Genomic DNA, 16,621 nt, shown 5'->3' on the forward strand with positions numbered 1-16,621 from the left:
ATGCTCTCCCTTCAGAGCTTCTGGAGGGCAGATACTATAAAATCCCCATTCTACATAGTTTGTGTTCTTCTGGTGTGGAAGAAATGTGCTTTTTTATTGTAGATTTTATTCCGACTTATGTTGAAGTCTGATTTCTTCTTTTTAATTGGAATTACCAGGTAATTCTAATGATTTTAATGCATCATTTCTTTTATCAGATGACAAGTTTCAGGTTACTTATAATGTTGCCAAGATCTGTTTCTTAGCATCTAGATTGTGACAGTCAATGGTTTGATTTCAGCTTGATTTACTAGTTATTGTGAATTGTGTTAATTTCACCCCCTGCTGGACTCTGGCCGTAATGAAGACCTGTATGCATGCAAGCATTCAATGTGAACATATAATCTGTGTGGTCTGTATGCATGTGGTTATTCACATATGTAGAATGCATCACATGTACAGGAGTACATCACATGAACTCCTATTTATATCTGCATTTGCGATGGTCTGTACTCAGTAGAGGATGGAAGAGGCTGTTGCTTTAGAGCATGGGAAGTGTGGCATCATAGTTGGGGTAGGTGCCATTTTTAAAGTTTTATTAGCTTACTCTTTGCATGGAATGTACCCTTATGAGTCTGCCTTGCTGTCCATGTTTTTGTGTCCATCCGTGTGTGTTCCCCAACCACTTTGCAATGCTGATTTGCATCAAATCTGGTACAGAGGTTGTGCCACACCTGACCAGCATGGTATGTGAACATGTTATGCACCCCAATCGAAGATGGCGCACTGAGAGTAGGCAGATTAATCCTTACCTGAACTGCTTGTTTTATTGATATTTTTGTTTTGTTTTCCAGCATGTCCTTAGAGTTCTTCTGCAGCAAAAACATAGGGCACAAGGAAAGGAGAGGAAGATGGTGGGGACATCTTCAAATCTTGTCCCAGATCCCACTCATTCAAGATTGGGGAAACTCTCCCTGAAAGCTGATTGTGTACCTGTGTTCTACTTGTCAGCAAACATCTGTGTAAGAGCTAAAATAAAGGCTCTCACTTTGTCCAAGAACCAGTCAGAACAGACTCTGCTGTTTCAAATCCTTTGTGACTGGTTCTTGGGCAGTCTAAGGAGTTTCTTTCTCTGTTCGATGGCTGACATCAGCCCAGTAATCTTGCATGCAAGAAGTTTGCAGAAATTGTGCAAATACAAAAAATGTGCAAATGGTGTTACACCATAGTAAGCCCATATATTTCGTGGGCTTGCTCTGTATAATATCTTTTGCAAAATTTTGGCTTTGCAGAGTTTGGTTGGCACAGTGTGTGTATTTTTTCCTTGCCCCCACCTTCATATACTCCCAAGCTGCTAGCTCTTCTGGCCACTCACACAAGACAAGAAACTACAGTAGTGGGAGGTGGGGCTGAAGCAAGCTCCCTTCTTCTCTGAGGGAATCAGCTGACTCTGGTTCTCCTGATTAGGCTGTAATTTCCCCTTCTTGACAGAAGCATTTGTTTGCATGGTGCCCTCCCTCTGCCACTACAGATTGATTGGCCATCCCTGCTCCCTGTAACAATCATGGCTCTGCTGATTGATTAGCAGAAAAGCAACATGGAGTCTGGAGGCAGCAGTGATGGGAAAAGTGAAATTATGTGAAGGAACGTGAGGTGGATTTAAATTAGGGTTGCCAGCACGGTGTTGGCAGAAATTGGGACAGGGACTCCAAGGGGGGTCCCACCTAGGTGGCATGGCCTAGGGGTGGGGCTTGGGTTTTCTTTAGAAAACTCTTAAAGCCGCCGTTGAGTAGTGGCGGAGCAGGACAGTGACGAGAGCTCTCCTGCCTCCCAAACTATGAAATGAATGGCTGCCCTCTGGGGAAGGGGCTGGCTGGGGTGGGTGGTGTGCTGGCAAGTGGTGACAGGTGCGCTGCTGCAGCACTCACCACCACGGTTGCCGGCCACTCATTAACTGTGACTGCAGGAGGAGGGAGGGAGGGAGGGCGGATGGGTGAAAGACTCCCTTCCTCATCCCAGCCTTCAGCCAGATGAGGCAGACAGGCCGATTGCAGGCTTCTCCATCAATCAATCAATCAAATTGATTACAGTCCAAGACCAAAATCAATTGATTGATTGATTGCAGGCTTCTGCACACGCTTCCTTTTCAGTCAAACTGCAAAACTTGATATAAATTAGCAAGATTTCACTGTAGCTAATTAGTGATATTTAAATCATTATATAATCTTTTCAATATACAAGAGTATGTTTTATATGAGTGGAGAACTGGCCCTATCCAACCCCAACACAGTATCCCTCCAGTGGCTGTTGCTGGTGTCTGCCTTATGTTTATTTTTAGATTGTGAGCCCTTTGGGGACAGCCTGGAGACCATCTTCTTGATGTATTATTTATTTTTCTATGTAAACCGCTTTGAGAACTTTGGTTGACAAGCAGTATATAAATATTGTAGTAGTAGTAGATGTGTTTGATATGAATGCGTGTTCATATCACGACACAAACTTTTAATTGTATTTGTTTAAGTCTTGAGGTCTGACTGATTGAGTGCTTGAAAAGGAAGCCTCCCACACTTCAGTTTACTGAGTTGTCTAGAGGTGCTGCTGAGCTCCACCTTTGGGACTGCTCTGGAATCAATTGGGGAATGTGCCCAGAATGTTCTCACAAGACCTGACTTTTGTCAGAAGCTTCTGCATATGCACAGTGAAACTTATTTATTTATTTATTCAATTTCGATTTCTATAATTGTAATTGCCACTTGCGCTGGCAATTACGACTCTCAAAGTGCCAGATGCTGATCAATTCATCCCCAGAACCAAGACAACTGCAATCCAAAATGGCAGCAAGAACCATTCTAGAAATTAGGCAGAACCCGAATGGAAAGATCTCCAACCAACAAACCTATTTTGACATGGAAACGGAAGGTTCTAGAAGAGCTTCTCTGTTCCTTTGTGGCCTGTCTTTTGTGACGAATGGCACTGCTGGTTAGCTTTAGATTTCATCGTTTGTTCAATTATCTAGCCAGAAGAATCTTACCATTACAGAGTGGGGCTGGTCTAAATAACCTTTTGGTTCTTCCAGTCCTATGGTATTGAGATTGTGATTAAATAAACAGTCCCCAAAGAATGACAGGACAATCTTCTCCAGCAATTTCAATATTCACTCTAGGATAATTAATATAGTATACAAAAGGTAGAGGATTTTAGGCCATATCTTCTTTTGTGCTTTCTGTGGAAAGAAATGCACGTTAGAAACTATAATGTAATATAATACATTAAAACTAAAAATTGTTTGTGGCATCAGGCCACTGCACGTTTGCAAGATTCATTTTATGCAGCCAGCTCACTGCATGGAGGCAACCATCTCAAACAATTATCTAAAGCAGCCTTCCTATGATCATGGGGAGTGTCTATAAGGAAATCTGAACACAGAAGATGGATTAAGGAAATCTCAAGTTGAAAGCAGCAGTTTAAACGGTGAATCCAATCCACTGCACTGAAGGTTTTGCTTAAAATATCCGTGATCCGAGGGCTTATCTATCCTCACCATTAAGGTTTTTCTCCCATGGAAGGTCATTACACATGAATTGAAGAAAAAAGCATGCAAGCAATGCACCTCTAAAAAATGTTAGTTTTCAATATAGCAGCTGCTTGAATAATGGAGCAGTATTCAGTTTACCTCCTTACTGCACACTATCTATCTATCACAAGAAAGAGCGCTTTAGCACACCAGTGGTCAGAAAGGAGATGGAATCCATCTACCATCACGTAGCACACAAAACCCAACCACTCTTTCAGTCTCTCTCGCCATCCACTGAGGGATTAGCCGCATCACATCCTTACCTGAACTGCAGGGAGCGTTGTAATTAGCAACCACATAGTCATCTGTTTGGATAGAAGAATCTTCTGTATTATAAAGATTTAACTGCCTCTCTTAAACTTACTTTCACAAGGTTTTGCAGTGCATGTAAGGGTCATTCAAATGATCACACATGAGTAGGGGACATGCCAAGAACACGTCAACATGCCCTTGAGTGATGAGGGGCCTGATGAGGCTCCAGCCCTGTGTGTAAATGGGGCAGTGGACTGAGTTTCATCTGAATCAGTCCATAGAAACACATACATGCAATGCAACCACAATATGTGCATGCATCATCACATGAAAACACACACAAACGCAGAAACACACAACACAGCACACAAAGCATACACATGCAACACACAAACGTGATATGCAGCACAAACGTGATATGCAAATGCATGCAACATGCTCACATGCAAAGCACATATGCATACAATGCATACAACACAGGTACAACACAAACACACAAACAATGCAAAACAGAGGCATAACACAAATACACAAAGAGGCGAGTCTCATTATCAGTGAGACTTGCCGAGAGCGGGTTTGCAGGGAGAGCAGGCTTCGAACGCAGGTGATTGTTCATGCAGCCCTGGTTGGCCGGATCATCCACCCACACGACTGCTGGCTCCGTCATGGAGCCGGCGGGGGCTGCGGGGATCAGGGGCTGCGTGACCCCCAGAAGTTCCAGGATCCTGGAGAGACCCCCAGGCTGGGAGGCTTGTTTCAGCCTCCTGGCGGGGGTCTCCTCATGTGTTGGCATGGCGCTGCACCATGGCAATACATGACCATTAATTAAAATGGCCTGTCCCCAAAGGGTTCACAGTTTAAAAAAGAAACATAAGACAGACACCAGCAACAGCCACTGTAGGCTGTGCTGAGGGCCAGTTGCTCTCCCCCTGCTCAATAAAGAGAATCACCACTTTTTATAAGGTGCATCTTTGCTCAGTTAGCAGGGGTCAGCACATCAGCAATACAGTCAGCAGGGATCATACATGAGCAAAACACACATACACAAATAAACAGAGCACAGAAATATAATCCTATGCACCTAACACAAGCATACACATGTACAGGACACACATAAATACCCAACACAGAAACAAAAACACATGTATGCAACACAGAATACACACACAACATAAACACATGCAATACAATGTTGTGTGCAACACATACACATAACAGAAACATACAAGCACACGCAACACAAATGCACAGACTGCAACACATACAAATTTGCAACATGTGCAAAGTCACAAAAGCACTTCTATGAAACACACAGACACATGTATGCACACAACACAAATAAACAAACACATAGATGCAGCACAGACACAAACATCCAACACATAAACCCATTTACAAATGCACGGTGCACAAACGGGCATGCAACACTACACAGATGCATGCAATACACATGAAAACACAGCATGAACAAATACATGTCAAGCATAAACGTACAACACACAAATACAAACAACTGCATAACACACAAATGCACAAATACACCCATGCAACAAAATACACAAATGCACACACACAAGCGCACCACACATACACATGCATGCAAAAGATTCCTCACAGATGCACGCTACACAGATGCATGCTGTACACACAGTCACATGGCACACACACACACACAGAGCCACTCAAATAGATACACACACACATACAACACAAACACATGGACATGTAACGGAAACATGTAGAAATATATACACACACACAAACAAAAACATACAAGCTCAGGTGCAACAAATTTAAAGATACATGCTCAAACATAAATTTCCTTTTCACAAACCATGGAAATTCAATGTTCAAAAAACCTGCTGGTTGAAGAGCAGAGTTTAGGCTACCTCAAAGTGGCTTAAGCTCCACAAAGTGGGAATCTGTATTGTTAGAGGAATTTTCCTGTGAGTTGAGCCATGACTATTGTTTACATCCTTAGCTTGGAGGATAGGACGGGTGGGTGGGTAACAATTGGGGGGAGGCCCTCTTCACCATCCTTACTGTGACTCAACAGAAAGGAGGTTTCATTGTGCACTCCAGTAAAGCTCCCCTGTTGAATGATGTGAATATGCAATTTTCTTACTCTGGATCTGGGACTGCAACATAATGAGGCTATTCTCAGGACAGCAGGAACCCAGCCCACTTTCCTGCGGAACCGCCAGGAGCTGCGTGGCTCCTGGCAGTTATCCCACTTAAGTTCCCAACCTTAAATGAGGTTAGAGGAGTGAATCCTCCGCTAACCCTGTTTTACTGATCGTGTGCCGCTGGTGTGCAGCTCTGAGTTGTGGTGACACATGAGTAGATCCCCAAACAGGAGGCTACAAGCAGTCTCCTGGCCTCGGGGGTCTCCCCAGAATGCCCTGCGCACTTGCCCCACGGACTACCAGCGGGGCATCCTGGGACTTCCGGGGGGCTGGGTGGCCCCTGATCCCGGCTGCTCCTATTGGCTCTGTGAAATGCCCTGCGCAGTACTGGTGGGGCATCCTGGGACTTCCAGGGGCCAAGCGGCCCCCGATCCTTGCCGTACCGATTCTGTGATGGAGCCGGTAGTCGTGAGGGCAGCCAATCTGGCCACCCAGGGACGGCTCCCTGCTCGTCTGCAGGGAAGCTCATCTGCAGCTAAGCCCGGTCTCCACACAGAGCCTGGTGTGGAGAGCCTTAGTACTGGTGTGGAGAGCCTCAATGGGTTTTTTATGTATCAATAAAATAAGGAGGGGTTTTCAAACTTGGGTTGCCAGATACTGCTGGGCTACAATTCCCATCATCCCCAGCCAAAATAACTTAAGTCACTGTAGTCCAACAACATCTGCCAACCCAAGTTTGAAAACCTGCAATGGCTCAGATGGTTCATAAGACAGTACAGTGTAACAATGAGGCAAGTCTCACAATCAGTGAGACTTGCCGAGAGCGGGTTTGCAGGGAGAGCAAGCTTAGCCCACTCTCCCCGCAGACAATTATTCAGGCAGTCCTGGGCGGCCGAATTGGCCGCCCACACGACTGCTGGCTGCATCACAGAGCCAGCGGGGGCTGTGAGGATTGCGGGCCATGTGGTCCCCGGAAGTTCCAGAATACCCCGCACAAGTGCGCGGGGCATCCTGGAGAGACCCCCAGTGTCGGGAGACTTGTTCCAGCCTTCCAGCGGGGGGTCTCCTCATGTGTTGCTGTGACACGGAGCCATGCCGTGGCAATGCATGATCAAAAAGATGGGGTTAGTGGAGCGCTCGCTCCGCTAAGCTTGGCTAAGGGGAAGAAGAATTAGGAGGGTTTGCTGCCAGGAGCCACACAGCTCCCATGGCAGCAGATGGGAGGCAGCAGCTCCCTTAGCCCACTTTTTGCTGATCGTGAGAATCACCTCAATATGCTGCATTAGAAGCAGCAACAGGGAAGTGGTGTTTAGAGGAGGAACAGGAAGTGAAGGGGCAGAATGAATAGTTCAGAAGATTTAGAGACAGGGCATGAAGTACCTGTATTAGCTGCAGAAGCATTATATAAATAAAGAGAAAGAGTGTATTTTATCTTCAGTTATTTCTTTGAGTTTGAGGTATGGTGCAAGAGGACAGCACTGAATGAAACATACAGGACCAGGACAATGTGGAGCATCTTTGCTGGCACCAGGCACTCTCCCCTCCACAGCTTGAGTTGGGCCTCAGAGACCAAAGAAGCATGTGGGTGCAAGTTGTAAGCAAGCACAATTTGTGACATTGCACAACGTCATTATTGACCATGTGACACATCTATTAAGGCATGAGCCTTAGGTTCCAGGTTGTGAAGCTTGAGTCAGACTCAGATAGCCTTAACTCTGGCTTTAAATAAACTAGCAGGTTTTTGGATGATTGAATGTAAAATGATAGACACTGATTCCACTAGTAAGATGCATACCTGGATGGTAGTAATCATAGAGTTTCACTATTGCTGGCTTCAGATCAGTCACTTCAACTTCCTGCTCCACAGAGAAACTGTAGCTTTGAACATTGCTATCCAGCTAGAGAGAGAGAAAGATGGGAAATGTCTCATATTGACACCAGACAACAACCCTTTATTCATGCCCTCTATCCTCACAACCAGATAGAATGAATACCCTCCTCAGATTTGCCCCTGTCTCAAGCTGACAGAGATCTGCTTAGCTCTCACCCAATCCAGGTAGATGCTGATTTTGCCAGGGTCAAATTCCACCTTCTTTACGCGTGGTTGACTATCCAGCTGTTAAAAAGAAAAGAAACACTTTAATTATGGTTTCATGTACACATTACAACACGTACATCCAGACAAGTGGGGCAGGTAACCTAGGCAGCCACATAAGGCACCGGTTATTGAGGGGAGGTGCTACCTGCCTCCTTTTCCTTCTCCAAGCAACCACTGACATGCTTGACTTGCTGGAAGTGCCCATGTGATATCCATCCTAATGGGTGTGTGGGGCGGGGCAGAGAATTAGCAAGCAAGAAAAGCCAGCCTTGCCTTGCCTTCCGTTCTCTCTCTCTCTCCTCTACCAGTGAGTAAGCTGCCTGCCTGGCTCAAGTTAAAGCTGGGGCTCCGCACTTCTCGCTTGGGGCTGAGATGCGCGAAAGTCAAATTTCACCTAGGGTCCCAAAAGCCCTAAGGCTGGCCCTGAGGTGGGGTGAGCAACAAGGGCAATTTGTGGCTCCAAGGTTTTATGTTAACACTGATGACTTGAGGACTGCATTTAGCCCCACTTCAGTTCACCACAGCTCCTGCCCCTCTCTATGCCATTTTATTAACAGAACTCAAGTTTTGTTTGCTACAGCCAGGAAGCAAGCAGCCTCCCAGGCTCGGGGGTCTCTCCAGGAACCTCCGGGGGCTTTGCAAATACTTTTAAAAAACTTTTTTTAAAAAACTCTCTTGCCAGTGGAATGCTTGGTGGTCTTTAAATCCTAAGAAATTGAGGTAAACATTTATGCCATTCTGCTGTCCTGTTTGAAACCAAATTGGTGGCTTTTCCTTCTGTAGTGTATAGACATACACTATACACACTGGGGTGTATAGACATACACTATAGTTTACACTTTTTGCTTAAACAAAATGCAAACTGGACTGCTTGCTGCTGTGATAGGTGTAAAAAAACTGTTTGAGTTTGCTTCTGTGTCTACATGTTTAGGATTGGAGTGCATGTGGCTAAAAGTCAATATAAATATGTATAGGTTGTAGACAGGTATATTTTATTATGACACATATCCTGTTCTTCCTCCAAAGAATTCAGGGTAGTGTACATGTTCTTACGCCCCACTTTTATCCTCACAACAATCCTGTGAGGCAGGTTTGGAGGAGAGAGGGGGGCGGGTCTCACGATCCATGAGATCCACTTTCTGCCAAACCACCGGGCTCACAGACGACCGGGCAGGCAGCCCTGGGTGGCCAGATCGGTTGCCACACGGTTGCCGGCTCCTTGATGGAGCCGGCGGGGTCTGGGGATCTCGGGGGCCATGCAGCCCCCAGAAGCCCCAGTATGCCCTGTGCAAGTGCGCAGGGCATACTGGGGAGACCCCCGGAGCCGGGAGCCGGCTCTTCGCCTCCCAGTCTGGGGTCTACTCGCTAGTAGCCACAGCGCGGAGCCGCAGCACGGCTACTCACGAGCAGATAGCCTGGGTTTGCAGAGCGCTCACTCCGCAAACCCGGGCTAAGGGCATGGGTTCTTGAGCAGGTTACCCTCTCTAGAACCACCGGGCTTACAGCCGAGCCCGGTGGTTCTGACGATTGACAAAAATCGGGCTAGGCTTTCCTAGCCCGATTTTTGTGATCGTCAGAATAGCCCCAGAGTGTCTCACCTAAAGTCCTGAAGCAGGTCTCATGACTGGGGAATACCAAATCCCACAGGCCTAGTCTTAACACTCTAATCATTATACCACACTGGTTCTAAACAGTGTGTGCATATTGATTGCAGGAGAAACAGGTGATTAATTTTTAGCTAGTGGGGAGAAGAATATTGGATACCTTTAGAGAGCATGAAAGGGTTTAATTATCAAAATGTGGTGAGGCTGCGGGCCCCAGGCAGGCCCTGTCGGCCCAAGCCCTGGATCTTTTAAGTACCTAGCAACACCTCTGTAAGAGGGGAGAGCGGAGCATTGGTTACTCACCGTGAAGGCTTCTTCTGGTTGCTGCTGTCAAGGCATCTCATTGGGTTATCCTCGTCACATGCTCCTGGGCAGGACCATGTAAATTTCTAAAATAGAACAGTCCTATATAGCCAGACGGGGATAACCCCGCCCCAGTTCTTATAGGCCGAGAGATGACAGAGAAGACTCATAACACAGATTAAACTGCACAACACCAGAGAATTTAGATAACCCACAGTAGAAAACTGTCGTGGCATAATCCCTGACGGTACTGACTATTTCCTAATTACCCAGTGAAAAATATAGTTGTTCCCATGGAGAAGAGCAGCGGAACTAATGAAGGTAAAAAGGAAGACCAATGGGTGGGCTGAGATGCCTTGACAGCAGTAACCAGAAGAAGCCTTCACGGTGAGTAACCAATGCTCCGTTCTCGGTTGCTGCTATCAAGGCATCTCATTGGGACATACCAAAGCAGCACGTCTCCGGGAGGGAACCCACCGGCTGCTCTACTCCTGGGGAAGCACCCTCTGCAGGACCCATCTCCCAAACGTCGCTTGGGCGGAGGCATACAGGTCGAGTTTATAATGTTTAACAAAAGTGGAAGGATTCTTCCACACTGCTGCCTTACAGATTTCATGAATGGGAGCGTTAGTGGTGAATGCCGCTGAAGTTGCTGCAGATCTGGTAGAGTGGGCCCAGATGTTTTCTGGCGGACGTGCTTTTTGAGCCTCGTAAGCCAGTGATATACACACCCTGATCCACCTGGCTATAGTCCTGGGAGACACCGCCTCTCCCATAGAGGTTGGCAGGTAGGATATGAACAGGGAGTCAGTTTTACGAAACCCGGCAGTCCATTTGATGTATTGCTTTAAGCATCGTCTCACGTCCAGCTTATGCCATAGCTTTTCATGAGGGTGCACTGGATGGGGACAAAATGATGGAAGAAAAACATCTTGTGCTACATGAAAATTAGAGAGCACTTTCGGGAGCCTGAACGGGTCCGGGATGAGGCGTACTGAGTCCTGTGTAAAGATGCAGTATGACTTATGCACTGATAAGGCCCTCAATTCAGACACGCGTCTGGCTGAAGTGATCGCCACCAGGAAGGCGATCTTCATAGAGAGAAGCCGGAGTGCAATCGACTTGACAGGTTCGAAAGGTGCCTGTTGCAATGCCCTCAGGACAAGGTGCAGGTCCCATGAAGAGAATCGGTGGGCTACTGGAGGTGATAGTAATGTTGCTCCTCTCAGAAACCTCTTTAGTAAGGGTTAAAATGAAGAGATCGCCGTCTCTACCTTTGAGATCATAGGGAGTAAGGAAGCCGCCTGCCTCCTCAGAGTATTCGGTTTTAAACCCTTATCCAGCCCGTCCTGCAAAAATTGGAGGAGGTGGGACAATGTTGCCTGACCTCTGGAAATTCTGTGTCTGCGTGACCATCTCAGAAACATCCTCCAGGTATACTGGTAGATCCTATTAGTAGAAGGGCGCCAGGAGGCCAGGATGGTGCCAGCAACCTTCTGAGAAATTCCCTGTGCGGTTAGCAGTTGCCGCTCAGCCTCCAGGCGGCTAGCTGGAACCAAGCTGGGTTGGGGTGCTGGACCGGGCCCTGCAGGAGGAGGTCTGGTGTTACTGGAAGATGCCATGGCCTGTCGGTTGCTAGAGATATCAGATCCGCGAACCACGGTCTTCTTGGCCAGAAGGGAGCCACCAATATGACCTCTGCTTTTTGAGTCTTGATGCGTCTTAGCACCCTTGTTATGAGTGGAATTGGAGGGAACGCATATAACACGCCCCTGGGCCACTGGCAGGATAGGGCATCTGTCCCAGCTGCTGTTGGGCAATAAAATCTGGTGAAGAATTTTTCTCTTTTTGCGTTGAGGGGGGTCGCGATGAGGTCCACCTCCGGGGGCCCCACCTGAGTACCAGCTGACTGAAAGTTTCGTGGTTCAGTGACCATTCTCCCGGTAGGAGGTCCTCCCTGCTGAGCCAGTCCGCAATGGAATTCAGATCTCCTTTCACGTGATGTGCCGAGAATTCAGGTGACGCTCTGCCCATGAAAGTAGGATGACCGACTCTTAGTACAGGGATCTGGATCGGGTTCCTCCTTCCCGGTTGATGTGTGCTTTCGCAGTGGTGTTGTCCGTCTTGATCAGAATGTCCTTCCCTTTGACCAGGAAAGACATCTGAAGTAAGGCAAGCCTTATGGCTCTGAGTTCCAGCCAATTTATGGAATGCAGTTTTTCCTCCTTGTTCCATTTCCCCTGGACAGAATACTGGAGGCAGTGGCCCCCCCCAGCCCCTGTTGCTGGCATCTGTCGTTACTATCAGTTTCGGAAACTCTGTGAAGCGCTTCCCGTGGGCTAAGTTCTGGGTGCAGCACCACCAGTGCAGAGACATCCTGACCTTGGAGGGGAGATGCACCATGATGTTTCGCTTCCTGGAGATGTAACTCTGGAAGGAGAGGATGAACCACTGCAGGCTTCTGAGGTGGAACCTCGCCCACTGGACTGCCTCCAGGGTCGAGACCATCAGGCCTAACAGTCGAGCTAGTGACAGCAGAGGAGACTTCCATGACAGGAAGGCCAGACGGGATTCTGCCATTAGGGTGTGAATACTGTCCTCTGGAAGGTAGATTCGACCTTTTATGGTGTCTATGACGAACCCCAGGTGTTGAATCCTGTGGGCTGGTATCAGCTGACTCTTGGGTCTGTTGATCATGAACCCGTGATGTTCCAGGGTGTAAAGTGTCGTCTCCAGGTTGGTCTTTGGGGAGACTGTGGAGCTGGATTTTAAAAGAAGATCGTCCAGGTACCCGAAGACATGCACCCCCCGAAGACGTATATGGGCTAGGATGGGTGCTAGGACCTTGGTAAAGACTCTTGGGGCTGATGACAGTCCGAATGGAAGAGCCTTGTATTGAAATTCGTTTCCCCCATATTTGAAGTGGAGGAAGCGCCTGCTCTCTGGGTGAATGGGTATGTGTAAATACACTTCTTTCAAGTCTATAGAAGAGAGCAGGTCGTTTAGTTGTAGAGACTCCAGAATTGAACGGAGGGACTCCATTCGGAATCTTCTTGCTCTCACGTACCTGTTGAGATGTTTCAGGTCGAGGACCGCTCTTCGGGAGCCGTCCTTTTTGGGAACGGTGAACAGAATGGAGTAGACTCCCTTCCCTTCCTGGCCGTTTGGAACTCTCTCTATGGCTCCTATATCCAGAAGATGCTTGATGGCGGTTGTAACTTCTGCATCTTTGATAGAACAACGAGAGCGTGGTGTGGGGAGAAAACGCTGTCGAGGAAGGGAGTCCAATTCTATTCTGTACCCGAATTTGATCAGATTTAGGACCCATTCGTCCGATACTGTTTGGGACCACATGGGGAAGAACTTGGATAAGCGGCCCCCCAGGCTGGGACCCTCCAAGTCATAATTGTTGCTTCCCCTGCTGCTTTCCTTGGCTGCTGGTTGCCCTGCTGTTGTAACTCTTGGGGTTAAACCACTGGCGGGACCATGCTCCTCTGGTACTTCGGAAGTCTCTGTCCCGCCCCCTGAAGGAGGGGCGGAAGGCACGAAAGGACTGGGAGTTTCTCCTAAATGGTGGTCTGTCTGCTTTCTTAGTGGCGGTTGGCATGGATCTCTTTTTGTCTTTTGACTCTACTAATACATCCTTCAGTGCCGAGTCTCCAAACAACTTGGCGCCGTCATATGGCAGTAGGGATAGGTTTGTTTTTGAGGTGTTATCAGCTTGCCAAGCCTTTAACCACAGGTGGCGCTTTCCCACTATGGCAGCAGCTGAGGCCCTAGAGGAATAGCGGATAGAGTCCAGGGTGGTGTCAGCCACGAAAGCTTGTGCTCTTTGCAGTTTCACCAGTTATTGTTTGAGGCGGGACGGATCGGCTGGCATGTCATCTATAAGATCATTGATCCAGAGCAAGCTAGCCCTCGCCGCCACTGATGCCGCTGCAGAAGAGCGTGTGGCAAGGGAAGAATTATCATGCACCCGCCTGAAAGACAGTTCTGCTTTTTTGTCTGTAATGTCCTTTAGGGACCCTTCAACGTCTCTGGGAATTAAGGAGCCACTGCTCAGTTGTGAAATCGGGGCATCGGTGTTGGGGGTTTTAAGCATATCTGCAGGTTCTTGCTGGAAAGAATAGAACCGTGTGGCAGATGGCAGGGGTTTCTTAGTAACACCTGGGGTTGCCCACTCTGCCCTGATAACTTCTGTGAAGCAATCTGGCATAGGTAGCAGCAGGTCCCTCGGTTTTGCCTTAGGGAAGATAAGGTCACCTTTTGGGTTCTGACTAGGCTCTACTACAGGTTTTGATTGCAAGCCAATAGTGTTCAGCACCTTGGTCATGAGGGGGTTAAAGTCCTCTGAACAGAATAACCTTTGGGACACTTGGGAATGTTCAAAATCCTCAGTCCCCGACCACTCCCCCTCCTCTCTATCCGGGCAGGGATCCCGTTCCGGGTCCCGTCCGCCCCCTTCCCGACCTGCAGGTGAGTCACCTGTATCCTCCTCCTCTAGGGGCAATTTTATAGGAGCTTTTTTCTGTTTAACAGGTCGCACAGTCCTAGCAGAGGGTTCCCCCGACTCCTCCCCTGAGATTTCAGAGGAATGTATGGAGATGGGTCTTTTGTCAGGCTTTTTGGATTTTTTAGCGTGCTTCCTCTTTGACCTTGCTTTTTTAGGAAGGTGTGGAGAGGAGCTAGTGTCAGAGGACTCATCAGAGGAGGATGAGGGAGGGCGTTTACGTTTTTTAGACTTTTTTGCTTTTTTAGTGGGTTTAAGTTGAAAAACTGTATCCACTATGGCGTTTTTAAGCCATGCTTGCCATTCCGGGGGAACCTGCTTAGGGATTGACGGGGCATCCCCCTTAGAAGTCCCCTCACCTCCCGCAGCCTGATCGGGTCTCACCGGCATCTGCAGGGAGTGATCTGAAGTTTTGGCGGGCTGGTCTCCCGCTCCTTCCAGGCGGCCGCCCTCTTGGATCGACTGGGTAACTGCAGAGCTAGTCGCCATTTTGTGCGGGTCTGTGAGGCGACGAATCTCCGCCTGAGATGATGGGGGATTCGAAGCTGGACGCAGAGTTCCCAACCTAAGCCTTGAGGTCAGGAGATCAAACGCTGCCTGTTCTTGTGCCGCTTGGAATTCTCGATCAGCTGTGAGGCGCTCCGCTTCCGAACTGCGCGTTAGGCGCTTCGGGCGGCTCAAATTCTCGCTCCCCTCCGTCTTGCCCTCATTCTCTACGCTCAGTGGCGCGAACGAATGTAGGGCCTCTCCCACTGCCCACTCGGACGGAGACCAGTCCGCTGAGACAGAAGCAGGGAGGATCGGGGAGTTCCGAGAGGCGTTCCAAACGACAGCTGCGGGAGGGTCGCCGGGCAGCCTAGAGTGCCTTGGAAAGTCCGCGGAGATGCGGTCGGCTGGCACTAAAACGTTAACCGTTTCCCCCCTAAGTCTACTCGAGAGTAACCTTCCTGCTTGCTCCATACACAGGGGGAGAATACAGGGGTTAGGAGTGGGAGGGGGAGGGAAGGTCACACGAACACACGATGATCTTTTTTAAAAAAAAATATATAGGCACAAGAGGAAAAAGCGAGGAAGGCGGGGGGAAACGGGTGAACACCAGAAGAAACAACGACACGATTGAGGACACAAAAGAAGTACAGGCCTGGACAACGACAAGGACAGTCTGCCTAGGAGCAACGCAGGACTATAAGAACTGGGGCGGGGTTATCCCCGTCCGGCTATATAGGACTGTTCTATTCTAGAAATTTACATAGTCCTGCCCAGGAGCATGTGACGAGGATAACCCAATGAGATGCCTTGATAGCAGCAACCGAGAATGGCAGGATTATGCATGCAAAATCTGGTATCGGCAGGTATGTTGTTCAGAATTTATTCTAATATATATATATATATATATTTAATTTCAATATTCTTCTGTGTGTGTTTTGGTGTAAAAAGTAGTGCATTCAGCTAATTTAAATGGCAGGGCAAGGGGCAGGGGCATGGGAGAAAGGTAATGAGAGAAATGGGGGAAGAGGAAGACAGAAAGTGGTGTGAGGTGGGCGCAAGGTGAGTTTGACATCCCTGACGTATTGCATTTGCAAGGGAGAGAAAATCCAAGTCTTAATATTTTTATATGGAGGGGGGTGGATTCCTGTTGCATCCCCTGTCATTTCATCCTGGATCCCCCCTGCCATAAAACCTCTTTTCTGTTGAAAAGATGGATGGCTCAGATACTTCATGAGGCAGTACAGAAGCAAGACAATGTGGGGCATACCAGGCACTCAATCCTTCCCATCTTGATGAAAAGGGAAAGTGTGGGTGCATGGGGGGTATTTGTGACCTTGCACAAGATCATTACTGTTCACGTGGTATGTCCATTACTGATCACATGCCTTAGGATCCAATTTCCCAACTTTGTGGAGCTTCAGCCAGATTGAGATAGCCATAACTCTGGTCCTGAACCAGCAGGTTTTTAGACTGACCATTGCATTTAGACCTATCACTGCATTAGTCTAGAACTCATCTGCAGCACTAGAACGTTTCATGGAGCACTTGCCTTTCCCCTAGAAGCTCTCTGTGACATCCAATAATATGGCCCTCGGGCATATTTTCAGGGGACACAGAAGACTTCCAGGGGGAGGGGAGGCCTATTAAAGAATAATTCAGTTCCCATGTAATCCTGCGTGATATGGA

At 48.0% G+C, this 16,621-nt stretch overlaps 1 protein-coding gene across 8 annotated transcripts in view; it reads right to left on the reverse strand.

Moving 5' to 3' along the window:
- Positions 1 to 2,673: 2,673 nt before the first annotated feature.
- LOC128345901 (alpha-2-macroglobulin-like protein 1) overlaps positions 2,674 to 16,621 on the reverse strand; it is a 137,573-nt gene continuing 123,625 nt past the window's right edge. For all 8 annotated transcript variants that reach the window (XM_053298538.1, XM_053298535.1, XM_053298536.1 and 5 more), the window contains 4 exons: positions 7,979 to 8,047; positions 7,727 to 7,829; positions 3,817 to 3,858; positions 2,674 to 3,202 (listed from right to left, as the gene is read on the reverse strand). In XM_053298538.1, the coding sequence (XP_053154513.1) occupies positions 3,177 to 3,202; positions 3,817 to 3,858; positions 7,727 to 7,829; positions 7,979 to 8,047 (240 nt within the window). In that variant the 3' untranslated portion in view covers positions 2,674 to 3,176. The remainder of the gene's footprint in view (positions 3,203 to 3,816; positions 3,859 to 7,726; positions 7,830 to 7,978; positions 8,048 to 16,621) is intronic.

The sequence above is a fragment of the Hemicordylus capensis genome, chromosome 2 (genome assembly GCF_027244095.1).
Source record: "Hemicordylus capensis ecotype Gifberg chromosome 2, rHemCap1.1.pri, whole genome shotgun sequence".
NCBI classification, from domain to species: Eukaryota; Metazoa; Chordata; class Lepidosauria; order Squamata; family Cordylidae; genus Hemicordylus; species Hemicordylus capensis.